Here is a 27,419-nt window from a genome sequence, read left to right on the forward strand (position 1 = left end):
TTTGCTGGCTGTGGAAATGCTTTGTCTGAACTTCCTGTTTTCTTGCGTGCACATGTGCAGGGTCTCTGCCAGGAACTCGCCATTCCCATGCTCCAGCAAGAGCCGCGGCCGCCGTCCGAGTTGCTGAAAATTGCAATTCCCACAGGTTGGTTGGTCTGCAGGGAGATGGCCTCCGTTGGAGCGAACCACGTATTTTAAAAAAGCTGTAACTTATGTCAATTAATGGTGTGTAGGTTATAAGAGTCAAGATAAAGAGCATTAACTGTACACACCAGGGAAAAGCACTGAAAACCTGCCTGCTTATTCTGGACTATGGGTGACTGGTGCTGAGCAAAGTGTTAGTGTAGAATATCGCCATTAAACTGGAAGCTTGCAGGCTTCTAGAGTTGTTTTTCTTTGAGCCTTATCCCAAGCAAGGCAGCGGGTGCACAGGGAGGGAACCCCAGGATAAAACTCTTCAAGCGGTGCGTGCCTCAGCCTTTGCTTGCTGGTGGGCACGTGCTGCTGGATTAGATGGAGATCACCTCCAGCGTGGCAGGTAGTCCCTGTTCTTAGGGAACTAAGGAAGAGTCGGGCAGGTAAGGGAAGAAGCGATTCTCTGCTCGTGTCCCCCAGAGATCTCCAGTGCGAGGGGGATGGGTGTGTGCAGCTGCCTCGGTGGCTCTCGGTGCACAGGTGAGCTGGCAGGTTGGGCGCTTTCACAACAGCGTTGTGCAAGGGTCCGGGGTCGGTCGTTCTGCCTCGCCCCTGCAGCCCTCCCGTGCTCAGCCCGGACGGGGCAGGTTGCTTGGTGTTCAAGTGGTGGGCTTGTCATCTTTGCTTCTGCGCGTCATTCCCAGCAGAATGAACTCAGGACTGCGGGTTACCTTCTGGGATGCTGTTAGGAAGGGCTCTGCCCCTCGCTGTGCCGTGTTCGGTGCGCTCATCTCCCTTCGGATGACGATGGAAACAGCAGGGCAGAGATCTCCCCGCCTCTGCTGTCAAAGGAGAGGGGTTGTGGGGGATATACTCACCCAACCTCATGGGTGATTCCTGCTTTACAGATGAAAATTTTGTGGGTTTCTTGATGTGCTGGGGAAAGTGACTTGCAAACACCTGGGTTTAGCGCATGGTTCTCGTGCTGGGTCTACATTACTGCAGAACTGGATTCAATCTTTTTTTTTTCCCCCCCCCCTCCTCGAAAAGTCGTTGCCGTTTGTATCTGCAAAGAAAAAAGCTGCTGCAAAGGGTTCCTTTTTGTTTTGGTTCATCTAGAAAGATGCCTTCAGCTGAAAGTCATGTTATGTAAGGCCCTTAGCAGAGGCTTACTCAGTCCCCTTTGGATATACCTTTTATTAGATTTTTCCATTTGTGTGCCTGACTTCTTACTGCACTCCCTTTACATAGGCAGCATTCCTACAGAAGCTGTGATCAGATAGGTGCCCTGAGAGGCAATTAGCATGTGGGTGGGTGAGTGCACACCTCAGGAATGATCTTCTTGAAGGAATATGTTGTTCTGCAAGTGACATGCCTTAGCGTTCAACCATGGCATATGTAAGTTGTTAATCAGCTGTTCCAGATTCTCATTCCTCCAGGAAGGAGTGGGGAAAAAAATCATCCTTTTCTGGATTGTGTGTAAAATAAAATCAGGAGGTACTGCTGTGATGGGTTCATTGAGCCCTTCCAGCAATTTTAGGTGGAGTGCAGACGGAAGGATACGAATTAAAATGAGTTACTGTCGTCTTGACTTTGGCTGCCATGCAGCCCCTGTCAGTACTAGTGCTGTAGGTCTTTTTCATAGCAATGGCCCTGTGAGAGAAGTTTTCAAGGTTGAAGACTATTAAGGGATGTTCCCTCCTAAATTTTGGTCAGACTTCCATGCAGCTCCAAGTAGTTTTGAATGTTGGGTGGAGGAGGTTAAAATTCAAGACAACTCTGCAACAACTGAATAAAAAAGCAAGCCACTGGTGGTTTTTAAAGATCCCAGTTATCTTGTGACCAGTGGAACTGCTAAAACCTCGTTTCTTGCAGATTTTTCCTACATCCACTCTGCATAGAGCAAATGTTCCCCATGTCCTTTCTCTCTTGGCCCATTAGCATGTGCCCACCTCCCGTGGGTGCCTCACGAGCCCAACTGGGGTGCCTGTGCTGCTCAGGAGGGATGTGGGCTTGAGTTAGAACTGCACCTTCCCTAGTGGAGCACTAATTTGGATTTCTTTATTTTATTTCACCTTCGATTTTTCTCTAAAACTGGTTTTAAAAAAAAAAAGTTTATCACTGTCAGTTTGATTCCAATGGCTCATCAGGTTCTAGTGTACTAGGGAAGAGAGGGCAGGCAGTGTGGCTAATAAATCTCATTTCTCCAGGAAAGCAAGCAGCAAATACTGTCCCTTTTCTTGTACAAACCATTGGTTGACCATGAATATTGCTGCAGTTTTAAGGCCTTGTCCAATAATGACAATGGAAGTTGTGCTTGATGGTTTTGTCTGCAAGCAGGTACGAGAGAGAGATTGTTGCACTTGGAGAGCACTGCGCATGCTCCGCATCTGCCTTCCTGTCTGTATGCAGTGCTTAAAACGGAGTGTAGGGAGTGGAGTAAGCCCTCATAAGTTGTGTATTTGTCCAATATTCAGATGAAAAATAATGTTGCTCTACCAGCAGCATGAATTTGAGTTGTCTCCGTGGCATAATGTCACTGGTTTATGTAGTATACAAACGTATATATGCAAACCATACATATAAGCGCACTTACAGCAGGGCTGCAGGTGGGCCTGAAATGGAGGGTAAAATCCTGGTTTAGCTGTTTAAAACTTCCAACTAAACTGAAATCTTGGAAGTCCAGGGACAAAATGAGTTCAACAGAAGTGGTTGGAATAGAATGGCTTCTTCCCTGGGATCTGTCCAGGCTTTCTTCTGTCTCCTCCTTCCCCGTCTGCATTTTGACTGGTCCTAGTTTGTTGTGCCGTGGCTGATGCTGGAGTCCAGGATCGTCTGTTCTCAGCTCTCGGGGATGAGCGTGTTTGGGTGACGCGAGGCTGTTGTTGCCCGTGGATCCTTTCTGGGCACTGCCTCCTTGCTCAGCAGCTCTGCCCTCTCTGGATGGGTGCTCGTCTTCCACCGCCCCCTGAACTGCAGCGGGGTTCTACCACTTTATCCCAGAACCCTAAACTTTTAGGACACCGATTAGTTTTCCTTCAGCTGGAAAGGTGTAGTATGCCTATTTTACTAACAGGGGAATTAACTGCTTTTGAAATCATACTTCAGGGGCGGAACAAAAGAGCTACTCTCTATCTTGTTAACTGTAATGTAATTTCTGGGCAACGGGCCTCTTTGTTTTGAATCTCTGCGTCTTCTGACTGAAGGGCTTCCCCAGCTAAAAGTTAGCTGAGGCTAAAATTTAATTTTTAAGTGTGTTTAGAGCTTTCCTCTAGAAACTGGTACGGATGTTAGCTGAAATGCTGGAGCCGTGCTGCACAGCCAGCTCTGAGTGATAGGAGTTAGCAGTTTGGGTTGGGTTTTGGGGGGTTGTTTGTGTTGTTTTTTTCTCCTTTTTTAAAGCCAGCATGTGAGTAGCTGATTGTTGCAACTAATTCTGTGACGGATTCTGCAGACAAACATACCCTTTTCCAGTGTAAAGCATCCTGCGGTTGCAACGAGCTCTTACCCCTCCATTCTCCGGTCAGCTGCAAGCACCCGCTGCAAACCATGAAGTCCCCCAGCTGCTGCAGCTCCTCTCCCAGTGGCATGAAATGAACCTCACCGTTGCTGCCTGCTCCACCCATCTGCCCACACGCCTGAAACCCTCCAAACTGTGCTTTGAGCGGCGATGCCAAATCTGCTGGGGCCGCACAATGCTGTGGTTTTTAAAGCCCTGCTCTTGCTGCTCGGGCAGGGTTGGCTTTGTGCAGGATTCCTGTCTGTCACCGCATTTTTCTTCCCTCCTCTTTGTGCATCCATTTAGGTCTGGGCACTCCGGAACAAGGACCTTTGTCTCCGTTCTGTAGCAGCCCGTAATGTCTACTGTAATGTCACAGCCCTGCAGCTGTCAAGGTGATAAAATGAGAACAGGAGCACTGCTGAGGAATTTTTGGAGGGCACAAGCAACGTTTATAGTGGTCCGGTTTGAAAGCAGTATGTAGTTATGAATGCCTCCGAGTCTCTTATTGCATGACATTACAGTAGACCTTTTGGGAGTAACACTTTTCATAATCTTCCGAATTAGTTACGGATGCCTTGATTGGTTTGCTGGGTGACTAATGTCTATTTGTCATGGTCACGAGAGAGCAATGCACTTTCATTACATCCTACTGCAGTATTTTCTCCCAACGGTCTCCTGCATGACCAGCAGCTGCAACCAGAGGTGGAGGCTCGGTGGCCAGAGCACATTAAACTTCACTCGACTGGAGTTTGTGAAACTTGAGTTTGCTGTAAGGAAAATAGGCAATTTAGCTAAAAAAAAAAAAGGAATATCCTCTCTAACAGAGAAAAGGTACTAGTTGGTTTGTATTTCAAACTTTGCAGTTGTGACCTGATTTCCTTCCTCAAACTTCTGCAAAGTAAGGGTGGGGGAATTGCTTTTGCTTGTGCAACTTGATGCCACTTCCCTATTTTAAATGACGATCTTAATGAGTGCAGCCATGGGTTGGGGGAAGCAGCTGTTCTCCGTGATATTTTTACCATAATCCATGAGCTGTTTCCTGCAACCAATTGCCCTTTTCTGGCAGAGAAGTGATCGTAAGACAGTCAAATTAATTCATAAAACTACCACTTTTAGGAGCAGTTTTCCTGTGCTGCTTATCTGTCCCTTCTGGATTTAATAACGATTTTTTTTTTCTTCTCATCTGTTAGTTTTTTCTGATCTGGGACACATGAAAGCACTAAATGAATTCATTTGGTAAGGTCAGCTTACCACCTGTTGAAGGACCTGAATATTGAGTGTGCTTCTGGTCAGTGCCATCAGCATATTAATACTAATCCTCAAATTCACCTTTTTCGCTAACTTTTTATAAAATACAACTCTGAGTTTCAAAAGTTGTTACTGTGATGTGTTGCTCAACCACAGTCGTAATGGATTATGAGAAGGATTTAATTTCTTGAAGTCATACCGAGTTAATTTTAAGCTGTGTATCAGCACTTGAGGTTTATTTTAAATCCTTAACGAATTAAAAGATTACATATTAAAAATAAATAAATAAATCCCCAAACCTGGGAGTTTTACGGTAGCATGAAAACGCATCCATTTGGCAGCGAAGTTGCAAACCTCGTGGTGTTCTTGTGGCAGATGCGTCTCTTTTAAAAGGAATTGGGTTTAGAAACGTTGAATTTGGCGATTTTACAGGCTGGCATTTTTTTTTTAATACCCTACTGCAGGCTTCCTGGTCTTTTCCTTTTGGCAAAGCCCCCTAAATACTGTTTTTTAAAGCTCTTCTGTGCACAGCTAATCCCGCACGATGCCAGGAATAGGGATCCCCTGCTCCGGAGAGGAGAACACTGCTGGGAGGAGGAAGCCTGCGGTGTAGCCTGCATGGGCAGTATTTACAAAACTGGCTTAGAGAGGTGGTAAAGTAACACATCTGAGTTAAAAGCAGCTCATTTCTTACCCTGCTGGGTGGTTGAGGAAAAGGTGTGCTGGGTCAGGCCCTGGGGTGGTGACATGAGTTACTGTCCCTTGACAGCCCCCCCCGATCCCCTTTGAAGGGTCACGCTTTCTAATAAAAGTGGTGGGTTGTTTTGGTTTTTTTTTTGAAGTGGAGCAGATGAAGTGCATTTAGAAGCATTGCCGAGGAGAGCTCTTGCTTTTTGTTACATGTTCAGGACAGCACCATGGTTTCCTCTGCGCTGTAAAGACGTTTTTGTGTTTCTGACCACAAGTCAGTAGCTTCTCTGAAAGTGGTTGGACTTCTGCTAGCCGAACTGCAGCTTTGAGCAGCACGGCAGCCTTTTGGCCAGTAAGCCTTTCTGTCTGTTTACATCCTTGTTTATTCTCATTTTGCTGTTTGACACTATTCTTTGTGGACCCTGGTGAGTAGCTGAGTTGGTCTTCTAGTGCAGTAGTGCTGTGCCCAAGTGTAGAAGTTGCTGCCGCTGGGCCATGCATCTCCCCTGGCGTTGTCTTCCTCTGCCAGACCCTGGGGAGCTGTTGTGTTTGCAGGCAGTGTGACATCTCCTTCTCTTGTTTGTACTCCGCTTGCTCGGTTTTGGAAACTTTTGTGAATAAATATGCTTGAGGTTGCTTGAAGTTATTGCATCTCCCATACTGCTTCTAAATAACATCTCATTTTCCCCACCCTTACCCTGTCTGTTCCCTTGTTAGAAATAGTTTTTGTATGTCACTATCCGCATTCAGGCAGGAAAAGGGTGCACTTTACAGATGGTGCAGATAAGCATCTATTCACCTGTAACATGGTGCAAAGATATTTCTGCTCAGTTTGGTTTAACTTCCCCTTTGTGCATCTGCAATTTCTTCTTGATCTAGATGGCTCTGGCCCAAGAAATGTATGCTGTCCTTGTCCAAAACAGCTGCGCCTGTGCATCCATCTCAAGTTCCTCAGCTTGACGACAAGACTGAGCTTTCCTCTAGCTTGCTGCTTCGCCTGCCGAGGGAAGGGGACTCGCTCCCCCGTGGGAGCTGGAAGCCCGTGGCTGCGCTGTCCCTTCTGCTTTTGGGCATCGGGAGCTCCCTCTTGCTGCAGGCTCACACGGAGCCTCCATCGTCTCGTTTTCCTCGCTGTCCTCGGAGCGCTGCCATTTAGTGAGCTAGTGGATGTACAAGATAGCTGGTTTAAAAAATGAGCTCCGTTTTAGGTGATCAAAAGCAGGCGGTGGGGTTGCCTGGTCCCTGCGGTCAGCTGGCTGCCACAGACAGTTGGCTGCTGCTGCTCGTGCTGTTCAGGTTCATCGTGATCAAAACTGAAAGGTGAAGTTTGTGGTTTAATTTGTTCAAATTGAATTTTTTTTTCCCTCCCTCCAGTAATAAATTACTATAAAAACTCTAAACTAAACTGACAAGCACTTGTGCAGCCTGCAAATAATTACCATAGGCTCCTCTTAGAGGATTACTCTGAGCCCTGCCTAGGAGCAAGAACAGGTAGTCACTGACATCTCGCAGTATTAGTTGTATTTTTAGGTCTATATTTGTATTTAGCCTGTAATGTGACTTCTGAAATATGTACATGCGCATATGCTCTGCATGGTTCTTTTTTAATTAGATAAATTAAAATGGATGGACTATACATGTCAGTTGGATGTACTAATTTTTTTAAATCCTATTTCACATTATGGCATCCAAGAAGGATTACACAGACTTTAATTTTTGAATGTCTGGTTTATGGCTTTTCATCTACCACACTTTCACTTTTAATAATTTCAAAAGCATTTGAATCACTGAGACAGTCTTTTTTTGAAACCTAAATTTGGACATTTAGGAAATAGTGATTGTTTTGTTTCTGTAACTTAGTCTGTTTGGATCTATATCTTGTTTTGTTGCTAGTAGAGGTCTTCAGGTCAGTAGTCTTCAAAAGCCAGTATCCAGCATTATTCTGATCCTTTGTATGTAAGAGAGCGTTGAATAGGAACAGCCTTCCGCATGGAGATGGGTAGGAGGCATATATTAAGAAATGTAACCTCCAAGGTTGGGGAATGTCATCACCGAATGGCAGAAGTGAGATGCCAACCATTTCTTCTGCATGTTTAAACACGAAAGAAGACGACCCCGTCCCAGACCTCTCCCTCCTGCCTCTCTTCTCCCATCGCTCATGAAAAGGCCATCGCGGCATTCCCTGGAAACAAAACCCCTTGGAGCGGGACCCAGGTTCTGGCCCTGGAAGTGCCGGAGTCTTCTCGCCCTGCCACTATTGCCGTGTGTCTTCAGTATTTTAAATAATGCTTCCCATGCGTGCAAGACTTGACCAAGAGAGAGAACGATGATTAGCTAGAGGGATTTTTATTTCCTTTCACACAGAGGAAGCTGGGGTATTAGGCGCATCAGCAGTTTGGGGGGGGTCGGGTGCTTCAGGATATTGAGGGGCTCCATCAGCAAAATGTAAACCCAGTTGACAAAGATGGTGTCTTTGCAACAACTGCGTCGGCATCACTAGATTTGTCTCAGTTCAGATGGGAACATCTCATTAGCTTGTTTTCTTGGAAGGTTTATCTGTGTAGTGAGCTTGACTTTGGCAGCATGCTGGGGGCCTTGGTCCTCCGGCCATAGAGAGGCAGGTACGGATCGGGATGGGTGGCGGTGGCTGTGGCAGTCTGTATTGGCAGACTTTATTCCTGAAAACAGTATTTTACTCTGCACAACTGTATCCTAAAAACTTTCCATCTAAGCAAAATACTTCTATGATGAAAACAAGCCAGACTACCAAGTTCATCAAATTCAATGACCAGCAACGCCCTTCAATTAAAATTTTAGCTTGGTTATCTTTAGCTGTTGCTGGCCGCCGCTGTGAAGCGCAGACAAAACCAGAGCTTCACCATGCGGGCAGAGCCCTCTTCCCGAAACATTGGAGACGGACAAAGGGATGGCATTGCAGCAAATGCTGAGATACGGGCAGCAAAGCATCCCTGCATCAGAGGGGGAGCAAAGCCCTCCTGTGCTGAACTTCTGAAGCCTTGTCTTGCACCATCAGGAGTTTCCAGCTAGTCAGTGCTAGAGAAGAGTCACTGGTTCATTTCGTCTACTGATACATGAGGTGATTCAAATTTCATGGAATTGTGAATACTGAAAGAGTTCATGGAGAATTAGGAAGCGTCTTCCTCCACTCTGTGAGATGTGCTCTGTGCTGTCTGTGCATTACAGCTCTCTTCTTCATTTCCCCCCTTCAGACAGGCAGAATTGACAAGTCCTACCCAACAGTATGTGGCCACACAGGACCGGTGCTGGACATAGACTGGTGTCCTCATAATGACCAGGTCATCGCCAGTGGCTCTGAGGACTGCACCGTCATGGTAAGTGTATTTAATTTGTTTTGCGGGGCGGCGTTTGCTTCGCGCTCAAAATGCTGCTGCAAATGACACTTGTATTTCTAAAGAGATCTCCTGTACCGAGGCTGAGGGCAGAGTCCTTGCTGATGTGAGAGTGGTCATGGGCATTCTGCAAATCACATTTTGTCTCGGTTTAAGAAACGATGCTATCTTGGCTGCAGGACCTAGCTAAAAATAGGAGCAAAAATAGCAGAGCAAGCTTTATTACCTGCGTAACAGCAGAATTTGGGCTCTCACAACTGGCACTTTCTTCTCACGTTATGTTGGAGAAGGTGCAACCTCAGACGCCTGAGAAGAATCTCTTCAGCACTGAGATGGCACTTTGAGTAACGGACTTGGCCTGTGTCTTCCTGGCTTTGTCTTCAGTTGCTCTTCCATTTTTCCTTCCGCTGGGGATTTGTCTGATGTTTGGGAAGAGGAAAGAGAAGAAAGCGTGCCAGTCAGTGGTGAGGTGTTTTGATTTGTAGCGCTTTGCAGAAGGCTGAGATGGTTCCTTACCTCAAATATCCTAATGGATGTAGTGGTGTGTGTTGGGAAGAGGTGGGGATTGGAGGGGAACAAGCCCATCAGGTTTCAGAATTGCTTCAGCCCTTGATTTAAGGGTGACGCTTTCATTTTTTCCTGTATCTATAGGTTGTGAGTAGATGTCAAAAGGTTTTTTTAGTAAATAAAAAATAATCCAAATTCTGCACCTGCCAACCTTGTTCCTGAGACCTATTTTACCTTGGTCAGAGCCCACTGAACAATAGGCGACCTTGCTCCGTGATGGATGTGGAATCCCATGTATGCAAACACAGCAGAATAAGTGAAAGAAAATCCTTGTAAGATGAAATAATGCCAAATAACTTCAGGGATCTTTGGCCATATTTAGAAATGCTGTAGGCTGAATGTTATATTGAAATCTTATTATAGATCATGTCAGATAAATTCCTTTGCTTCTGTTCATCGTTAAAATGTTTGGGAGGGGATTCATCCCAAGAGGCTTATCCTGGGACAGCTCTTGCCTGTGATCTCTCAGTCTTGGAAGCTGAAGCATGTTAACAAAATGTACTATATTTAATATTAAACAAAACAAGAAGCTTCTGCGTTTGTAATGTTCACTACTGGACTAGAACTAAGCTTTGAAGGATGCAGGAATGTTCCTCCAGAAACCAGGATCCAGAAGGGCTGCGAGTTGGAAGGAACGGTCTCTGAAACATGAGCATCAACAGAAGCAGGCGAAGCTAAGGTCCATAGCTGCCTTCTTGGAGGCAGAATAAGTCTCTAATCCAAGTGCAATGAGAAGTATGTTGTGAGGCTCCAGAGGGATTGAATTCTGTAGAAAAACCAACAGTGTTCAATTACAAGTTGTCAAAATGCTCCTAATGTAGACACAGACTGCCTGCAAGAATCTGAGCCTACAACTGCGCAAACAAGCTCCGTGGGGCGTGGGTTCATGGTAGGTTGTCTGTTCTGTGGTTGCCGCTTATCTGCGCACACTGAAGCGAGGGGTGAGCTTCTCCCCATCCTTGGAGGCAACACGCATGTGGACAGACACCACGGTGTAGCTGGCTGCGAGTTTGCACACTCATGTTTGTGTATGGTACCTGTTGGTGTGGCCGTGTCTTGAGCGGAAGGGAGCAAGCAGCTGGGAAGGTGAAATAAGTGAGTCCTTGCTGCGCTTGAAGGAACAAGCATATGCAGCTCATGATTTGGAAGACGTTAGGTGCATGTTAGCTGGAGGCTTAAAATGCAGTGAAGCTGAGTGCCAACAGTAGCGATGAAGAAAGCAAAGAGGACTGAAGTCTTAAGTCGAATCTCCTGTTAAGTATCGCATAGCTTCTGATGGGAAGTGATGTATCCCAAATCATTTGGGACAGTTGTTAACTGGGCTGGACAGAGCTAGAGTATGTAAAGAACAATCCTGGCCTGGACTGTTTGGAAACAAACTGGATGAGCTCATGAGCCTTCACATTTTTTAATTGCTTTTCTGTCCTGGCACGGGTAATTTAGCATCCTGTTTTCTTTGCTTTTCTTCAATAAAGGTTTTGGAGTCCTGCTTCCCGAACAGCCTGTCACTGAATAAACTCATCTTACTTTAAAGGGTATGTGGTTGTTCATCAGCTCTGAACTCTTCATTAGCCAACGTGAAATGAGAAAAAGTGATGTGGTGGAGGAAGTCACGTGGCTTTCTGCAGAAGTGCCAGCGGCTTTTAAAAAAAATACCATCCATTTTTAAAGACTGTCTGTGCCTTGGCACTCAAGGATTTAGGATCTTACCCTCTGCCACAACAGATCTCATCAACGTCAGCTAGACACGTATTGAGGGAGAGAGCATGGCTTTGAGATGCTGTCTAACCAATGTCTCGGAGATGAAGAGGGCCGATTCCCTGCAGCCGTAACTTTGAACTGTTTGCAGCCTTTGTGTTGCACAAGGAAGGTTAACTTGGCCCTTTCAAAAGCTAGAAGCATTTTCATATAAATAAAACCTCAGATCTGTAGAAGGTGGAAATACCCTGTGAGCTTCATATAAACCTTGAACAGGTATAGTATTTGAGATCATTAGACTAGGGATTGAAATAAGGGACTGGGAAAGAAGACATCTTTTTCTGATACTGCTGGACTTTGTAGCTTGGACAGCTTTAAAGGTGTTTATTTGCAGCTGCATCGAGATTTTTCTGATGAGAGGGACTTGATAGGTGTGATCTGACAGTTTCAGGTGATACACTCATTAATTTTGCTGTCACATCTGATGCATTCAGAAATTATTTGGAGGTAGAGAAGAAGATGGTGGGGGGCAATATTTAGGACAGCTCACCCTTGCAAGACCACCTTTGTGCAAGTCACGGTGCCAGTGGGTATGAGCACATCACTGTCTGATCCCAGCAGAGGAAAAAGTAGAACGGACCTCTCCAAAACACCGCCTGCTTTCTTCTCTGTGGGAGCGTAGGCTTGTGGAGGAGCGAATGCTCTTCCTTCGTCCCACGCTGGGTATTCCTCGGGGCACGTGTTGGCCTCCGTCCCCTCGTGCCCTTGCCAGTTGGATTGCAAAGCCAACAGATTCCTTTTGAGTTGGCAAATACAACTCACTTGAAGTGGTTCGAGATATAATGAAATACTTGTAGTCTGCGAGTGTTTTAAGTATTTCCTCTTTATGCCTTGTTCCCAGTTCTTCAGAAAGTGGCCCATTTCATACATCCAATGTAGCACAAGAGTCCTAATCAGACAAGCGATGCCACGTAGGTAAGGGCAGTAGCCTCTCTGCCCCATTTGCTGTTTTTTTGTCGAATTTCTCTCTTCTTTTGCAGAAGAGCGGGACGGGGAGTTCCCATCTCCTCCGCTCTGAATTGCTTTCAGAAAGACTTCCTTTACAACGCTGTGGCATGCAGATACCTTCTGTGGCCTCTTCTGGTATTCTCTTTGAAGAATTATTTTCTTGTGCCAACAAATAAGGAATTACTTAAATATTCATGCTTGATATTCTGCTGAGTGACTGTAATGTACTGCAGGTTTTTTAATTCAGCTGGAAAATGTTTGATTATATAAGGGCTTGTAGATGGTATCGGAGGGCCTTTCTCAGCTATGGAAAATTTGCTTCATCAGAAGGTGAATACTAATGAGTTTGCATGCAGTGGCCAGAGCAGAGTTCATTTGATTGAGCAAATTGTTTTAAAAAATTAAACCAGGGCCCTTGCAATGACCTGGGACACCAACCTGTTAGCAGGCAGTTAAGAACAGGATGAACCAGGACCAGCTAGCTGTGGAGAAGGTCTTACAGCTACAAAAAATAGATGCACAAAGTGCCTTTTCCTGCAGCGATACAAGAGCAGGGACGTAGATAAAACTCAGGGCCCAAACTCATTTGTTTCCTCACGTAATGTGAATATAGGAATTGACGTTGTTTCTAGAAATTGACTTAATCTTCTCTGCAGGTTGGTGCAGGGCCAGAAGAGGCAGTTTTTGATTCTCTTTAAAGGGTATTATAAAAGTGCTGAAAAAGTTTGCTTTATTTTCTTTCTCACATGCTGTTTGTGCAAAACCTTTCCCCCTCCTGCTCTCCCTCTGAGACCCAAACCTCTACGCACCACCGTGGCGTGACTTCACTTCCTCAACTGCAAACAAAACAGCCATGTTAACTTAAAAAAACCTCACAAAATAAAAAAAAAGAAACCAAAAACCCCCACAAGTGGGAGAGTTGACAAACTGTTACTGATGTCCAGTTAATCTTGCAGTATTTCAAGGTTTCCTTTGTGTACTCATCCCGAGTCCTCACCTTCAGCAGGCTGAGTTCTGCGTCCAAAGCGAAAGTTCCTTAATTTGCCCTCTGAATCTAATTTCATCCCACGCTGAAGACAGGCACCCCACCCTGTGCAGGAATGAGTGGGCCAGGTCGCTTGGGAGCGTACCCTGACCTTTCACACTCCTAGCTTTTTTTTTTTTTTCCAGGATTATTAGGTCAATAGTTTCTGTAATCTGCAGAGGATTACACTGGTCTGCAGCTGCTGTAAACTATAGGGGCTTTCCCTTAAACAAAAAAAAATCTGTCCTCCAGAGGCTTTTAAAAAATCCTTTTCATTGGTATTTTGCCTCTAATACCTCCCTTTCCTCTCCCACCCCCTGCACTCGCTGGCTCACGTTTAAACTTGGTCCTGGAGTTTTCTGGCATGCGAGTTACTTTGCTACGAAGCTGCGCTTGCACGGAAGGATCCCTGCACCGTTCCTGGCTGAGACAGCGCAAAACAGAAATGGGGATCTGGGGGACCCCGTCCCTTTGCTCCGGCTGTCCCTCGGCAGGGTGGAAGGTTGGCTGCAGCTGCAGGTGTGCAAGCTGCTCTGACCCTGCTGCTGTCCCTGCATGGCTTGTCTGCAGGTCACGCTTGGCCCAGAAGCTTGTGCTGCTCCTGGGTCTTTTTGTCAATAAATACAATTTTCAAAGCTACACACACACACAAAGAGAGTGAGGCTGAGTGAATTGGGGCAGGCCACTTTATCACACCATTTCTCTCAGGGGAAGAAATGGCTGTGTTCATCAAGGCTTGCCATTTTTAAGGGTTCCTCAAGACTCTGGAATAACCAGATGTCTGGCTTCCTGCTTAATCCTCAGTGTGACATCAACTTGCGTAGGTCAGTCTTGGCTGTCACGGCCTTTTCATCTAGCGGAGAAGTGTTTTTGGTGATTTTGCTGTTTCTCATCCCCACGTCAGCTGTGCCCCAGCATCTGCCTGTCAGGCAGAGCCATCAGGCCCGAGCTGCTTGTGTCGAGCGTCCTCCACCCCTGCACTGGTGTCACCTAATGCTCTGTTGGGCACCTCCCATACCTCTGCTTCAGAGCCCCTGGCTCTCCTGCATTGCCTCTTCTGCTGGCGTCTCCCAGCTCTCATGTTCTCTTTCCAGCTTTCTTACTGGTTTAGGTCATACCCGTTTTCTGCAGCATTGCATCAGTGCTTACAATTGTGAGGGGTTTGGAGGTGGTTCATCTGAGAGACCTGCATACAGTTACGACATTAAGTGCAGGTACCAGTTGTAGCAGACTGACGTTTGAAGTTCCCCTGTCAGCAGACATGTTGTAAACTGTTGCTACTGTCAGGCTGTTATTCCCTGACTGGCAAGAAGAAAGCTGCTTCTATAAAAATTGGCGGCTTTGTAACCCAGTTTTATCGTGTAAGGGGTAGGTAAAATGATTTGTTGCAGTTCGCAAGGCATGTTGTGTTTCAGCACAGTCCTCTGCGAGCGTGCTGTGGCTGCAGTCACTAGCAAAGCTGGTGTTGAATTGGAAGTGAGCAGGATGACATCCTGCTTCTCCAGGCTGAATAGCTCCAGTTTGCAACCCAATTTTTAAAACATGACTGCTGGTAAAAGCCTCGGTTTATGTCATCTTGTTGCTAGCACTGTTCCATCAGGCAGGAAGAGAAAGAGGGATTTTCAACCCTTGCAGAGAAATTCTCTGCTGAGGTTGTGTGCCCATGGCAGGTCATTCCTCCCAGGGTGCTGAGGGTGCCAGGAGGGACGGCACCGAGAGCTGCGTCGGTGAAAAGTGAAAACATTTTAGGGTTATTTAGAGGTGAGCTGGTACGCGCTGAGAATTTTTGCATCCCGGTGGGTTTTATTTAAGCAGCAGCCATCTCTGCAAGAAGGGAGAAACTGGGATTAGCGCAAAAATCCATGTCGCCCTCACGCATGTCTGTCTGCCTCGCTTCTGAAATCAGCTCAGCTCGCATCTGCTGGCTCTGACAGCTTGCTTGGGCATCGTGGGCAGGGTCTGGCAAGCCCTATTCTCTAACTCCAGAAAAAGCAAACAATAGAAGGCAAAGCAAATGTGCTCTAATGCTGCCACCTATCTATAGGTAGCTATAATTGCTCACTGATGGGCTTTCTGTTTAATGTTTTAATACACTATATGTAGGTCAAATTCAGTTCAAAGATGATTGTCCAGTGCTGAATTGCAGGAATAGTTTTGGTAGGGCTGATCCTGCCTTGGGGCATGGGGTGATGGGTTTTGTCTCTCCCGTCCCTGGTCCCTGCCGGTTGCAGAAGCCGCCTCCTTCGGTGCATAAACCTGCTCTGACTCCGCAGCTGGAATTCCAGTGCTCTGCAATCCTTGGGGGTCTGTCCCTTCTCCTGATGGCACTTACCTGAAGATGCTTGCAACAGAAGGGTTGTGTAACCAAGCAGGCAAGAAGTGAACAGGCAGTTTGCTGCATTCGAAGGTAGTTTCTGCAACGCTAACTTGGTCTGCTTTAACCTTTGCCAGGACCAAACTGCTCTTCCCTAGTTAAATGGCATCTGAGAGGAGGCTCTAAACATAATGTGAAAATGAATTGCTAGTATTTCTAAAGAAATAAAAAGTAGGCACCAGTATAGCTGCAATATCGTCCCTCTGAGACGCAAGCATAATTTGAAAAGGCAGCAGCTTGTTTAGATGGAATTTGAGCTGCAAGGCAAATTTTTTTGAATCCTTCTCAGGCAGCATCTGAGATGAATGGATCTCTGGACACAGCGATAACAGGGCATTTGCAGCGTAAGTAGCCAGTGGTTATGTGCTGGCAGCGTGAGCTAGGAAGGATGTTACGCACAGATCAGCCGAGGGTTTATTGGTGGCTGGAAATGATTCCCTCCCCGATTGTCTCTTCCTGCTTATATTGAGAAGTGACAACTCGGACTTCTGCCGTGGCATGGAATGCAGGATCCATGCCACGCAGGATGCAGGAAGCAAATGAGTAACGCGCTTTTCAGAGGGGATGGCCCTTGGCTAACCATCTTTCCTTTCCCCTTTCCAGGTGTGGCAGATTCCCGAGAACGGACTCACCCTGTCCCTGACAGAGCCGGTGGTAGTGTTAGAAGGCCATTCCAAGAGGGTCGGCATTGTGGCTTGGCATCCAACGGCACGCAACGTGCTGCTCAGTGCAGGTACGGTGCGTCAGGGCTGTGGGGTCAACAAGCATCTCTCCCTCGCGTTTTGCTTGCACACCAGGTATTTTGGAGAAGAGCTTGTTGACTCCTTTTCCTTCTTTCCTCTCCCAGCTGCTTAGGGCCGGTGAATCACAAGACTAATGGCAGTGCCTGGGAACACCGGGACACGTGGCTCACAGCCCCCTCCTTATCTTGGCCTTTTATTATCTTCAGTTTACAGGGACAAGAACCAGGAAATTGTCTGGAGGCATGAATTACAGTATTAAAATTGTTCCAGACTTTATTTGATCTGCAAGTTTCATCCACTGATAACTATTTACATCTGCGCTCTCCTCATCCCTGTTTTCATATGCTTTTATAAAGGGCCCAACTGTTTCTCCTTTTCACTGATCCCTGCAAGGTATCCCAGAGTCTGCCTGTTCCTTCCACAAGCTTTCATTTTCAGCATTTTCCAAATTGTCTCCTTGACTGGTACAGTCTACGCAATGAGATTTTTTTGACCACTGAAAAACAGTCACATCATTATGGAAATAAGATGGATAAGTCATTATCCATTAGCACGGTCTGAGGTTTTCATAGCATGACCTTTAGGTTGGAGCCCAACAAAAGAAGCCAATCCTTTCAGCTGTGTGTTTTCTGTTGATGCAAATGCCTTCTGAGGTACCAGTTTGGTTTTGATCCGGTTTCCCAAAAAATGCTTGGAGTTGCAGACCTTGTGGCAGTTAATGTAATGAAACTCAGTGTGAGAACATACAAAAGGAGAAGGTGATTTTTCTTAGGTAGCTTCCTCAGACTCCTGTACTCACAAGCAGCAAGATGTGTGTGTCCAGGCAGTCCGGCCAGGATTACTCCTAAGAAACACAGAGGAGAAGGGATGCTGTCAGGTCATTGCGGTCTCCAGGGTTCTTCCTGGTGACAACAAACTGATTTGGGATGTCTTTCATGCCCTTTGGGAGTTCAGAGTGATTGTTATCTTTTGCCTTGTTAGATGTTTTCACCCCTCTGGAGCCTTAGGAGAAATTGCTCAGTCACACATTGTGCTTTCCTTCCCTTACCTGGTCCTCCAGTCCTGTTCTTTATTTTGCTGTCATCTTATCTTAGGCTTTATTCTTTGTCTTCTTGCTGCCTGGTCCTTGAACAAAACCACCCGCCTGATGGTTGTAGTCCTTGTGAAACTGCTGGCGTCAGCTTTTGCTGCCTGCCATTCTTTTTTCTCTTTGTTCTGCTGTTTCTCCTGCTGTCACTTGCCTATTTTCCATCCGTGCCACTTTTACTCTTTCTGTCGCAAATCTCCCTGACCTGAGAAGGCAATGACTGGTTGCCAGCCAGTATTCTCACGTAGAGAGTTGTAAGAACATCGCCTCTTTGCCCCTGGCATCTCTTGCTCTGTGGTCCCGCAGCTGAGCCAAGACCCAAGAGCTGCTGCACAAAGCTCCTGCAGTAGCAGTGGCCAGGGCACGCTTCCACACCCCCCCCAGCCTGCAGGCAGCACGTTGGCTGGGGTGGTGGCCAGCTGTGGGAGCAGTGCCCAAATACTCCCGCATAATGCCTTTGTTTGGGACAGCCACAGCACCTCTGAGAGGTGCTCAGTGCTTTCAAGGGAGGAGTTTTGTGCCTTCTCTGGCTGCTTGGTCCCTGCTCTGAGCCTGTGTTTGAGTGAGGATGTGCTGCCTGGGGCTCCACATACGTGATGGTGCACAGAGCATGTTTAAGAGACAGCATCTGAGGCTTTGGAGCTGCAGCAGGTTTTATTCCTTGTCCCCTGCTGCTGGCTTTTTTTCTGTATACACCAGCGTTGTGACTTTAGCTGTTATTTTCTATTTTAGGTTGTGATAATGCAATCATTATCTGGAATGTGGGAACAGGTGAAGCCCTCATAAACTTGGATGACATGCACGTGGATATGATTTACAATGTGAGCTGGAATCGCAATGGCAGCCTAATCTGTACAGCTTCCAAAGACAAAAAAGTTCGAGTTATTGACCCTAGGAAACAAGAAATTGTTACTGTAAGTTTGCATGATAATTAAAGAAGCAACTGGGTTTCACTCCAGCAGAGAGTTAGCAAGAGCATATAGAGAAAGAACCTTCTTGCTTAGTGTATATACCATGTTTAGTCGTGCTTTCCAAAGTCAGGAAAAAATTACAGAAGGGATAGCAGTGGTTGAAGGATTTGTCTGGGTTTATTGGGATTAGTGTTTGAACTAGGATTTTAGGGCTCAGTTTTAAAACCTGCAGGAGTGTAATTCCACATCTAATCCTTTTGTATAATTACAGTTCCAAAGTTGTGTATGCAAAGTGGAAATTTAGCAGCCTGCGTACGTGTCGTAGCTTGCAAAGAAGTCTTCCTTCAACCTTGCAAGAGCCTGATAGGCAAAGCTGAAACGAGCCAGGAATGACCGCTTCTCTTGTAGTTTAGTAATTGGTTTCTTCCCTCAAGCATCAAGGCAGATAGTTGGATGTTGCTCCATGTAGTTGTCATCCTGCGTGGAGGAGCAGTGTGTCCTGCCAGCAATTCTGTGCAGCTAGAAGAGAAGCCACCACCAGATGGGCTTTTCTGTTCATTGCTAGAGGCTAACCTGTAAATCTCTTTCAGGAGAAAGAGAAAACCCACGAGGGAGCCCGGCCCATGCGAGCCATTTTCCTTGCTGATGGAAACATCTTCACAACTGGCTTCAGCCGCATGAGCGAACGGCAGCTTGCCCTTTGGAATCCAGTAGGTTCCTGTCCCATTACTACTTTGCTGTTGTAACGTCCGTTGAGTTACTAGCCCAGACCTGCAGTCACCCACTAAATTCATAGTTCATATACTTGAGCATATTCCCTCTTCCATCTACTGCCTGCTCCTACGCAGGCTTCCTGTGCCAGAAGGTATTGCCGTTATTTAGGCTGGATGTTCACTCAGTAAAGGGAATGAGTTCTCTTGTACCAATCCCTGCCTCACCAAGAGCAGCAGTGAAGCTGGGAGCTGCACGTTTGAAGTCTCTTGAGAAGATGTACACAGAGAGCAGAGCTTGTGAAGGTCGCTTCATTCTATACGTTGTAGAGATGTACACAGAGAGCAGAGCGTGTGAAGGTCGCTTCATTCTATACGTTGTATGTATACAAGAGCAAGACAGCAGCAATCCCATCACACTGGCACAAGACACTCGCTAGCATGACTATGTCATATCTTTCCCTTGACTTTGTGAATTTTCTTGGGTCCTGCTTTTATTGCGTTTTGTGATTAAAATGTCCTTGGCGAATGAATAAGCTTGTGAACATTTACAGCATGTGTTATTGTAACACACAGACCCTTCAGGGTTGTGAAGACACTGCTGCGTGTTCACTAGCTACAAAGAACTGTTAATAATATAGATCCTATGTTAACGTGAGCTTTTCCGTTCTTCATTAGCATCACTGGCATTTTTTTATTTCCAGAAAAACATGGAGGAGCCAATAGCCCTTCATGAGATGGACACCAGCAATGGGGTCCTGCTGCCGTTCTACGATCCAGATACCAACATTATTTACTTGTGTGGCAAGGTAAAGAGAAGCTTTTGGAATGATTGAGTGTGTTTAGAGGGAGACTCGTGTTGAATAAATGATGCCTGAGAAATGTTCCCCAAGTGTCTCAGTTGAGAAACGTAGAACCAAAAAATTGGCACTGCAGCGATGGTCAGGGCTGCAGACAAATGAGGCTGCTCTGAAATCGGTTTGATCCTCACTCTGCAGGACCATACAGAGAGCCTGTGAAGTCTGCCCTGTGAAGGTCTGGTATGTAATTGGATGTTTGACCCGAATGATTGTACATTAGTGTGAGAGGAAGGTACATTTTAGATGTTCTCCTCCTCGTGCTTGAAGATGATGGAGCATGTAGCAACGCTCACTCTAATTTTGTGGGGTTAAATAATAGAAAACTGGAATCGCGTGCTCCTTTCTAAAAGCAATTTGTAGGCATTAAGTGCTCTAAAGTGCTCACTTCTGATGCCGCACCTTTGGACTTCGTACAAATAGGAGCCAAAGACAAGATAAACAAGTAATTACAAAGGAGGATCCATACAAGTACGTTCAAGAATCCCATCTGTGTAAACAGCTAATGAAAAATACTTGTTTTATATCTGCTACCTCTCCTGCTGTTTCAGAGATGCTAGTGTAGTAGAATTGCCTGGAATCAGAGAGAAGCTGCTTTATAGCCTTTCTGCCTGACTGTGGCAGAAAGTTTAGCTTTTTCACGAGCGGAGATGTGGAAGTTGACAGCCCCAGTCTTGAAGCACGAGCTCGGGTCACTGTAACACAGTATTTTGAAGAACAGCACTTATCACTGAGAAACTGTTCAGCTAATGTACTGGGGTTACAGCAGGGGTCTGCTTTATGGTAGTTCTGCGAGAACACAGCAGTGTGCTGTCTGATAGCGACTGCTGTGAGCAGCCTGAGATGACACATATTCGACTGGTGAGCAATGGAAGTTTTAGCTTGGAAAAAAAATAGCTATAAACTGTGCATTGCTCCGTGGCGGCGTTCCTGGAAGGAAAGGCTATCGGGTGAGGCCAATGGCTGCCTAGCCTAGCAGGGAGCAGGCGTGTGGGCACGGGGAGCACTGGCCCCTCCAGCCTCAGGAGCGTCCTCCTTTCATTTCTTGCAGGGTGACAGCAGTATTCGCTACTTTGAGATCACGGACGAATCCCCCTACGTTCACTACCTCAACACCTTCAGCAGCAAAGAGCCGCAGAGGGGCATGGGGTTCATGCCAAAGAGGGGCCTTGATGTGAACAAGTGTGAGATTGCCAGGTAAGGAGAGAGGCTGTCGGGGTGCGTGGTGTCGTCTTAGCAAGCCACCCTGTCGCAAGCTCAGCCATTCAGAAATGGAAAGTCCTGCTACTGCACCTGGACAGTGCAAGCCACGTTCCTACGGTGCACGTCAGCCAGCTCCCTGCAGGCAAGGGAGGAGTATGGCAGGAGGGGAAGGGGCTGGGAGCCCTCTGTAAAACCCTCGGGGTGCGTGGTGTCGTCTTAGCAAGCCACCCTGTCGCAAGCTCAGCCATTCAGAAATGGAAAGTCCTGCTACTGCACCTGGACAGTGCAAGCCACGTTCCTACGGTGCACGTCAGCCAGCTCCCTGCAGGCAAGGGAGGAGTATGGCAGGAGGGGAAGGGGCTGGGAGCCCTCTGTAAAACCCTTGTGTGTGCTCCCCACTGGGAAACCAAGCGCTGCTGGGTGTAAGACCCCGCTGTTGGAAAGACCTCTCTGCCACACTATTGCTTCTGCAGTGTTTGTTTGGACCTGTGACATGAAGTGATGCTGTGCTGGGCATAACATGATATAACCTCAAAATATGCTGGGACTTAGGCTGAGTCTGTTATGAATGCATGAGTCATGTCTAGCAGAATACATTGTCTGCAGAAAACCTAGCATCAGGTCAGTTACAGCCTACACTGCCAACATATTGATGATAACTTTCGGTGCCTAAGTCTGCGATCAGTCTCCAGCTTGTACACAGTAAGCGGGTTAGAAGCTGTTTTCAGGAATTTAGAGAGAAATTAAAGCAGCAGTGCAGTGACCAGAGTGCAGCTGTGATTCAGAAAACATGGCAAAGGAAGAAAGCATCTCAGGAAAGCAGGTTTGTGTCACTGCAGTGGCTCCTGGCGCACCGCTGGTAGGGAACATGCTGGATGTTGCCCATGAAGCCTTTTGAGGCTCCTTTGATTATTAATGAAAGCAGGAGCCCCTGAAAGGGAGCGGAGCCTGCACTTGCCTGAAAGCACATGAATATTTCGGCAGCAGTGCCCGGTGGCCAGGCTGAGGACGTTGGAGTTTGTGGCACTGGCCCAAAGCAGGACTGCAAGGGGTGACTGGAGCGTGGAGACATGTGTGAGCAGTGAGCAGCAGGCTGGCTAGTGTGTACCTGTAAATTACTGGTGTGGTGCTTGTCTCGATGGTCCGAGCAGTGGGCTGTGCCTTGCTGACAGCCCCCCCTGGCCAAAGTATGACCCTCTGAAGTCATCCAGTACCTAAGAGGGGAGCTTTGCACGCACCCAGGTGGTTTTCTCCAGCCCTTGCAGGGCCCTGCAAGTCCTAGCACAGCCCAGCTGTGACTCCTTAGGGTTGGTTGCTCGTTTCACATCACCTCTGTCTCCCGGTACACTGCTGTGTGTGAGCGGCAGAACCGAGGCCTCCTTTGTATGGCGTTGGCTGTCCTCACGTCTAAGTTGCACCTTTTCGTTTTCTTTGAAAGGTTCTTCAAGCTTCATGAGAGGAAATGTGAGCCCATCATCATGACAGTTCCTCGAAAGGTGAGCACTACCTCCTGGTTATGTGGTTTGAAGCCAGCTCGTGCCTTCCAGCCCCAAAGCACTTGACCAATTCATCTCTTCTGGCTTGCAGTCGGACCTCTTCCAGGATGACCTGTACCCTGATACAGCTGGCCCAGAAGCAGCTCTGGAAGCAGAGGAGTGGTTTGAGGGGAAGAATGCCGATCCCCTTCTCATCTCCTTGAAGCATGGGTACATTCCAGGCAAGAACAGGGATCTCAAGGTGGTCAAGAAGAACATACTGGACAGCAAGCCTGCCGCAAACAAGAAAAGTGATCTCATAAATGCTCCAAAGAAAGCAGCTGATGCCTCAAACACTGTGAGTAAAATCCACAAGCTTTTGGGGATGGTGGCCTGAGATGTGACTACCAGGGTGGTGCATCTTCAGAAATAGTTATAACAAAGCTCAAGCACGTATGACTCAAGTACCCCGGGACTTGGGTGCCGGTGGGTGACCCGGAGTTGAGGTGGTACTTGAGTTGTGGCATTCCAGGCAAGGTTTCTGTAGCTGTGGAAGATTACTGGGAATTGTGACACAAAGGAAAGCTTGATTTGTTGGTCCAGCCACCCACCTGCCTGGGACAGCTCCTGTGCACCTCTTTTGTGTGTAAAACCCAGCACAGACAGTGGGACAAATGAGCCTCAGACTATGCAGGTCCAGAAGGAGGTTGTACGAGTTCTTAATTGGGAGTGGTAGCTAACGTGTGGTATAGTAATATGCCGAGATGTGGAAGCGACAGCTGTCAGTCAAGGAGGTCCTTAAACACTGTTAAAGAGCAGATATTGGTCCAGTACGTCCCTGAAGCTTGCGCTGCCGCCACTGGAAATGCTGGTCCATGCCCTCAGCATCACAACTGCCGCAGTGCCTGTGCCAGGCGTGTGTTGCATACTCAGCCCGCTTGCCTGTGCACCCTGGCACGCTTATGGCTCCCAAGAATCCCATTCAGAGGAGCCCCTTGCTTTGAAAACTCCCGTCCGCAGAGCACTTCCCGCCAGCTCTCCTAACAAATACATGTCTTGTCTTGTCTTCCAGCAAAACGAAGCCAAATTGGATGAGATTTTGAAAGAGCTGAAATCTATAAAAGACACGATCACCAACCAAGACGAGCGCATTTCCAAGCTGGAGCAGCAGATGGCAAAGATCGCGGACTGAGCGGGGCGAGCGGCGCTGGCCCCGCCGCCAGCCCAGGCACATTCCAGTTCCCCAGTTCGGCAAGCAGCAGCCTGCAGCATTCCAGTACGAGCTTTCCTGTTCTCCTAAATTCACGTCAACGAGAGCCGATGATTAAAAGCCAAGCTTTTTAGTGAAAGATTTTTTTTTTTCCTGATGTTTTAATGAATTTATGTGACTGTGTCAAACAAGTCAAAAAGAATAAGTGCTACTTTTACAGTCTTTTTTTTTTTCCAGGTGTTATGAATTCTTGAAAACAAATCCATTCTGACTTTCAATGTTGTGCCCAAATATCTTTTTCTAGATTTAGGGACCAATGCCACATTGTTCTTAAGCATTTTTTAAAGTTGCCAAAAAAAAAAAAAGTTGCTTTTTATTTTTCTTATTTGCCATTTTGCAGTATTTGTGTTTTAAATTTAAAGGGACAGCACTGCGTGTGTGTGCGTGTGTGTGTGCGCGCATGGTGGGTGTTTATACTGTTCAGAGAACAAAACTGAAGCTATTTTGTATAAATCTTCAATTTTGAACAATCAGATCGGTTTCCTTTGCAGTGTGGCCAAGGCTGCTGCTGAGACCCCTCAGAGATCGTACAAGCTGCCTTTCCTGCCTCCCTAATGTGTTCCCATCACCATTGTCTGACAGTTTAAAGAAAAAGAAACCATAGTTCTGGATGAGGTGATTCGTCCCACAAAATGCCTCTTCTCCTATTACACCCTACAGAACTTTTGAACTAGCATCATGTTGCCCTTTTAAAATAGTCCCATGTTTTGGATTCCTCTGGCCATGTCCAGACGGGCATGTTTTACTTGCCACTTTTTTTTATTTTGAGGCAGAAGTCACTTTCATGCAGGAAATGTTTTTACGTTTATCCATGGAGTACAGAGTTTAAGGTGTGCCACGGGGGACGCGAGCCGTGGGACATTTGCAGTCACCAGGTTCTCCGTGGTGTCCGTTTCAGCTGTATGCGTTGCTGTAAATACTTGTTTCTGCACTAGAGCTGCCACGCTCTTTGGCTCATTGACTTTAAAGAAGCTTTTGAAATCTGCGAGCTTGCAATTCTCTGGCCCCTCACATTAGTGCTGATGTTAGAAATTTAGACTCTGCTTCCAAAGCAGCATTAGCAGTAGCTAGGTGACTTTATCATGACGGGTCTCTGGAAACAAAATGCCTCTGTTATTTTTTTATAATTTTTTTTTCCTCTCTCCATCATTCTTGCCTCACCACCCAACCATGCCGTAAAACTTTGCAGGAAATTACTTGTTCCCGGATCAGATGAGTGACCTCCATCCCCAGACCTCCTGCACTCCCAGTCCTTTGGAGTGGAAGGGACTGGGGAGGGTGGTTTTGATCCCAGTTTGGAGAACTGGTTTCTCACACGGTCCTTTGAGATCCTCAGGGGAGAGACCCTGTGGGCACATCAGGCTTGTGAGCTCCTCGTGGAATTTCTTGGATGCCTCAGCTCAGCAAACCTCTGCTCGTGTGGGGTCTCCCCTGCGAGGGGGGCTGCCTGTGTCAGGGACGGGGCAGGCACGGGTCCCTGCTCGCGGGCTCTGTCCCTGGGGCATGAACACGATCCCTGCCACCCCGGCAAGCTGTGCCAGGCTGGATTGCTGCTGCCCATCCCAGCACAGCCCGTCCCCGCAGTGCCAGGGAAATGTCGGCAACCCGCGTCGAGTCCAAAGGTGGGCAAAGACTATCGGGTGCCGAGAGCTATCGGCTGAGGAGCCTCAATACCTGTCCCAGCTGGGGATCGATCCCTGCAGCAGCTCACTGCATCCCCGATGTGCGTGCACGTTTGTGTGCTTGGGAGCCGCCACACCAGAGCAGCGTCCCCCCACCCAGGGCATCCCCGGCGGCTGCCGCTCGGCGGGGGAGAGCGTCCCTTCGTCCAGGCTGAAGTGATCTTTTTTTTTTTTTTTCCCCCATTAGGTTAGCTAGAAATCCTCAAATTTTCCATTTTTTCTGGTGTTTGCATGTTCAGAACTTGCAGATTAAGGATTCTCTGTTCTGGAGGGATGTCTGTGTGTGTAAAGGCGAAACCACACCAACGGGACGGCCAGGCGACGTAGCTGGAGAGGCACGAGAACGGGACGCGAAGAGACAGAGGATGTGTTACAATTGTATAGCATGAAAGCTTCATAAAAGTGGGTTTTCTTTGTTTTAAGTGGCGAGCACAGCAGGAGGGATGAGCGTCCCCTGCCCTGTGTCTGTGACCACTGATGCTGGATTCACAGTCCAGACGCTCCGGGTTATTTGAATGTTCGGTGACGTTTTTGTGTTGCAGTAAATGGCTGAGATGATGTGAGGTTTTTTGGGCTTTTTTTTGGAAAACAAAACCAAACGTAATGCTCCCCCAAACAGTGATCTCCGTGTTGATTTGTATGTGTGACTTCAGGGTTGTGTGCTTGGGGACCTTTTGTTTTTTCTAATTGGAGGGAAATAAGTTTTCTGAGACGCTGGATTGAAATGCCCGGAGGAGATCGGTGTGTGGTAGATGGTCCGAGGAGGGCGGAGGAAAGGCCGTCCTGGTTTTTAGTTTATAGCCTGTATTTTATTTAAATGAACTGATGCCTAGCCAGGCTCAACCGGAGTCAGTGCCTGAAGCTTTTTGTAGCCGTGATATCCCAGAAGAGAACCAGCGAAGTCCTGAAAGATGCGCTCTTATAGAGCGGCCATAGTATCTGTCCAAATATTTGCTTCCATTTTCAAAAGATAAAAGTCATTGATTATAAACTTCCTCTGGTTTGTTTTTTCTTTGACTCTCTGCGTCCTGGACCCACCGCTGCCCATTAGCGCGTGCACTTTAGGTTTTATCAATAACCAGGTTATTAAATCATGGCACTACCCTTAACCACAGCGATAGAAACCCGAGTGTGCGGGGTTGTGGCTGAGCGGGGTCTGTCCTCTGGGACTCCTCCGTTCTCGTCTGCTCCGTCCCGGGAGAGCTGGGGCCCATCCCCAGGGTTGCATGTGGACTCGCTGGTGATTTCCCTGCAAATGAACCCGAGAGCTTGGCTGGATGTGTGACTTGCTGGGAGGTCTCAGGGTAGCAGAGACCGGGATGACATGGTCTCTGGAAGGAGCGGCACCGGCTGGGGGCTGCCCTGCAGCTGGGGGGGCTCGTTCTGCTCTCCCCCAGCTGAAACCTGCTTCAAGGCTGCAGGAAATCCTGCAACGGCAAAGAAAGCCCAGGCTAGAAATGGCATCGCTCAGTCCCCATCCAGGTTTGAGAGCCTTCCCCCAGCGCAGCCTCCCCGGGGCCGCAGTGTTTCACCCTGCATTTCACAACCGCCTCCAGCTGCCTCTGGTACCCCCCGACCCCGACACAACCCCAAAGACCCGGCCGTGCCTGGGGACGGGACAGGGATACTCTCGAAGAGGTGATGCTCCCTGGCCACCCGTGCACGCCCTGCACCCGTCCCAGGGGACGCTCGTCCCTCTGCCGCAGCTGCTCCTGCAGACCTGAACCCGATTTTCTGTGTGTGTTTTCCCACGAGTGAGCTGGGGCCTGGCCCATGGCCAGGAGATTTCAAGAAGGGATGGGGTGAATCTGACCCACGGCACCGGGGGTTCAGGGTCCTGCCGGCGGGGGGGGGGGGGGGGGGG

The 27,419-nt window shown here is 47.5% G+C and overlaps 1 protein-coding gene across 1 annotated transcript in view; it reads left to right on the top strand.

Annotated features, from left to right (window-relative positions):
• CORO1C (coronin 1C) overlaps positions 1–26,549 on the top strand; it is a 29,816-nt gene extending 3,267 nt beyond the window's left edge. The window contains exons 2-10 of the mRNA XM_009283851.1: positions 8,806–8,928; positions 16,221–16,350; positions 18,180–18,361; positions 18,949–19,068; positions 19,773–19,877; positions 20,977–21,122; positions 22,567–22,624; positions 22,716–22,961; positions 23,676–26,549. Coding sequence (XP_009282126.1) covers positions 8,806–8,928; positions 16,221–16,350; positions 18,180–18,361; positions 18,949–19,068; positions 19,773–19,877; positions 20,977–21,122; positions 22,567–22,624; positions 22,716–22,961; positions 23,676–23,795 — 1,230 coding nt within the window. The 3' untranslated portion in view covers positions 23,796–26,549. The remainder of the gene's footprint in view (positions 1–8,805; positions 8,929–16,220; positions 16,351–18,179; positions 18,362–18,948; positions 19,069–19,772; positions 19,878–20,976; positions 21,123–22,566; positions 22,625–22,715; positions 22,962–23,675) is intronic.
• The last annotated feature ends 870 nt before the right edge of the window (positions 26,550–27,419 follow it).

Source organism: Aptenodytes forsteri, unplaced genomic scaffold (genome assembly GCF_000699145.1).
Source record: "Aptenodytes forsteri isolate BGI_AS27 unplaced genomic scaffold, ASM69914v1 Scaffold118, whole genome shotgun sequence".
NCBI lineage: Eukaryota > Metazoa > Chordata > Aves > Sphenisciformes > Spheniscidae > Aptenodytes > Aptenodytes forsteri.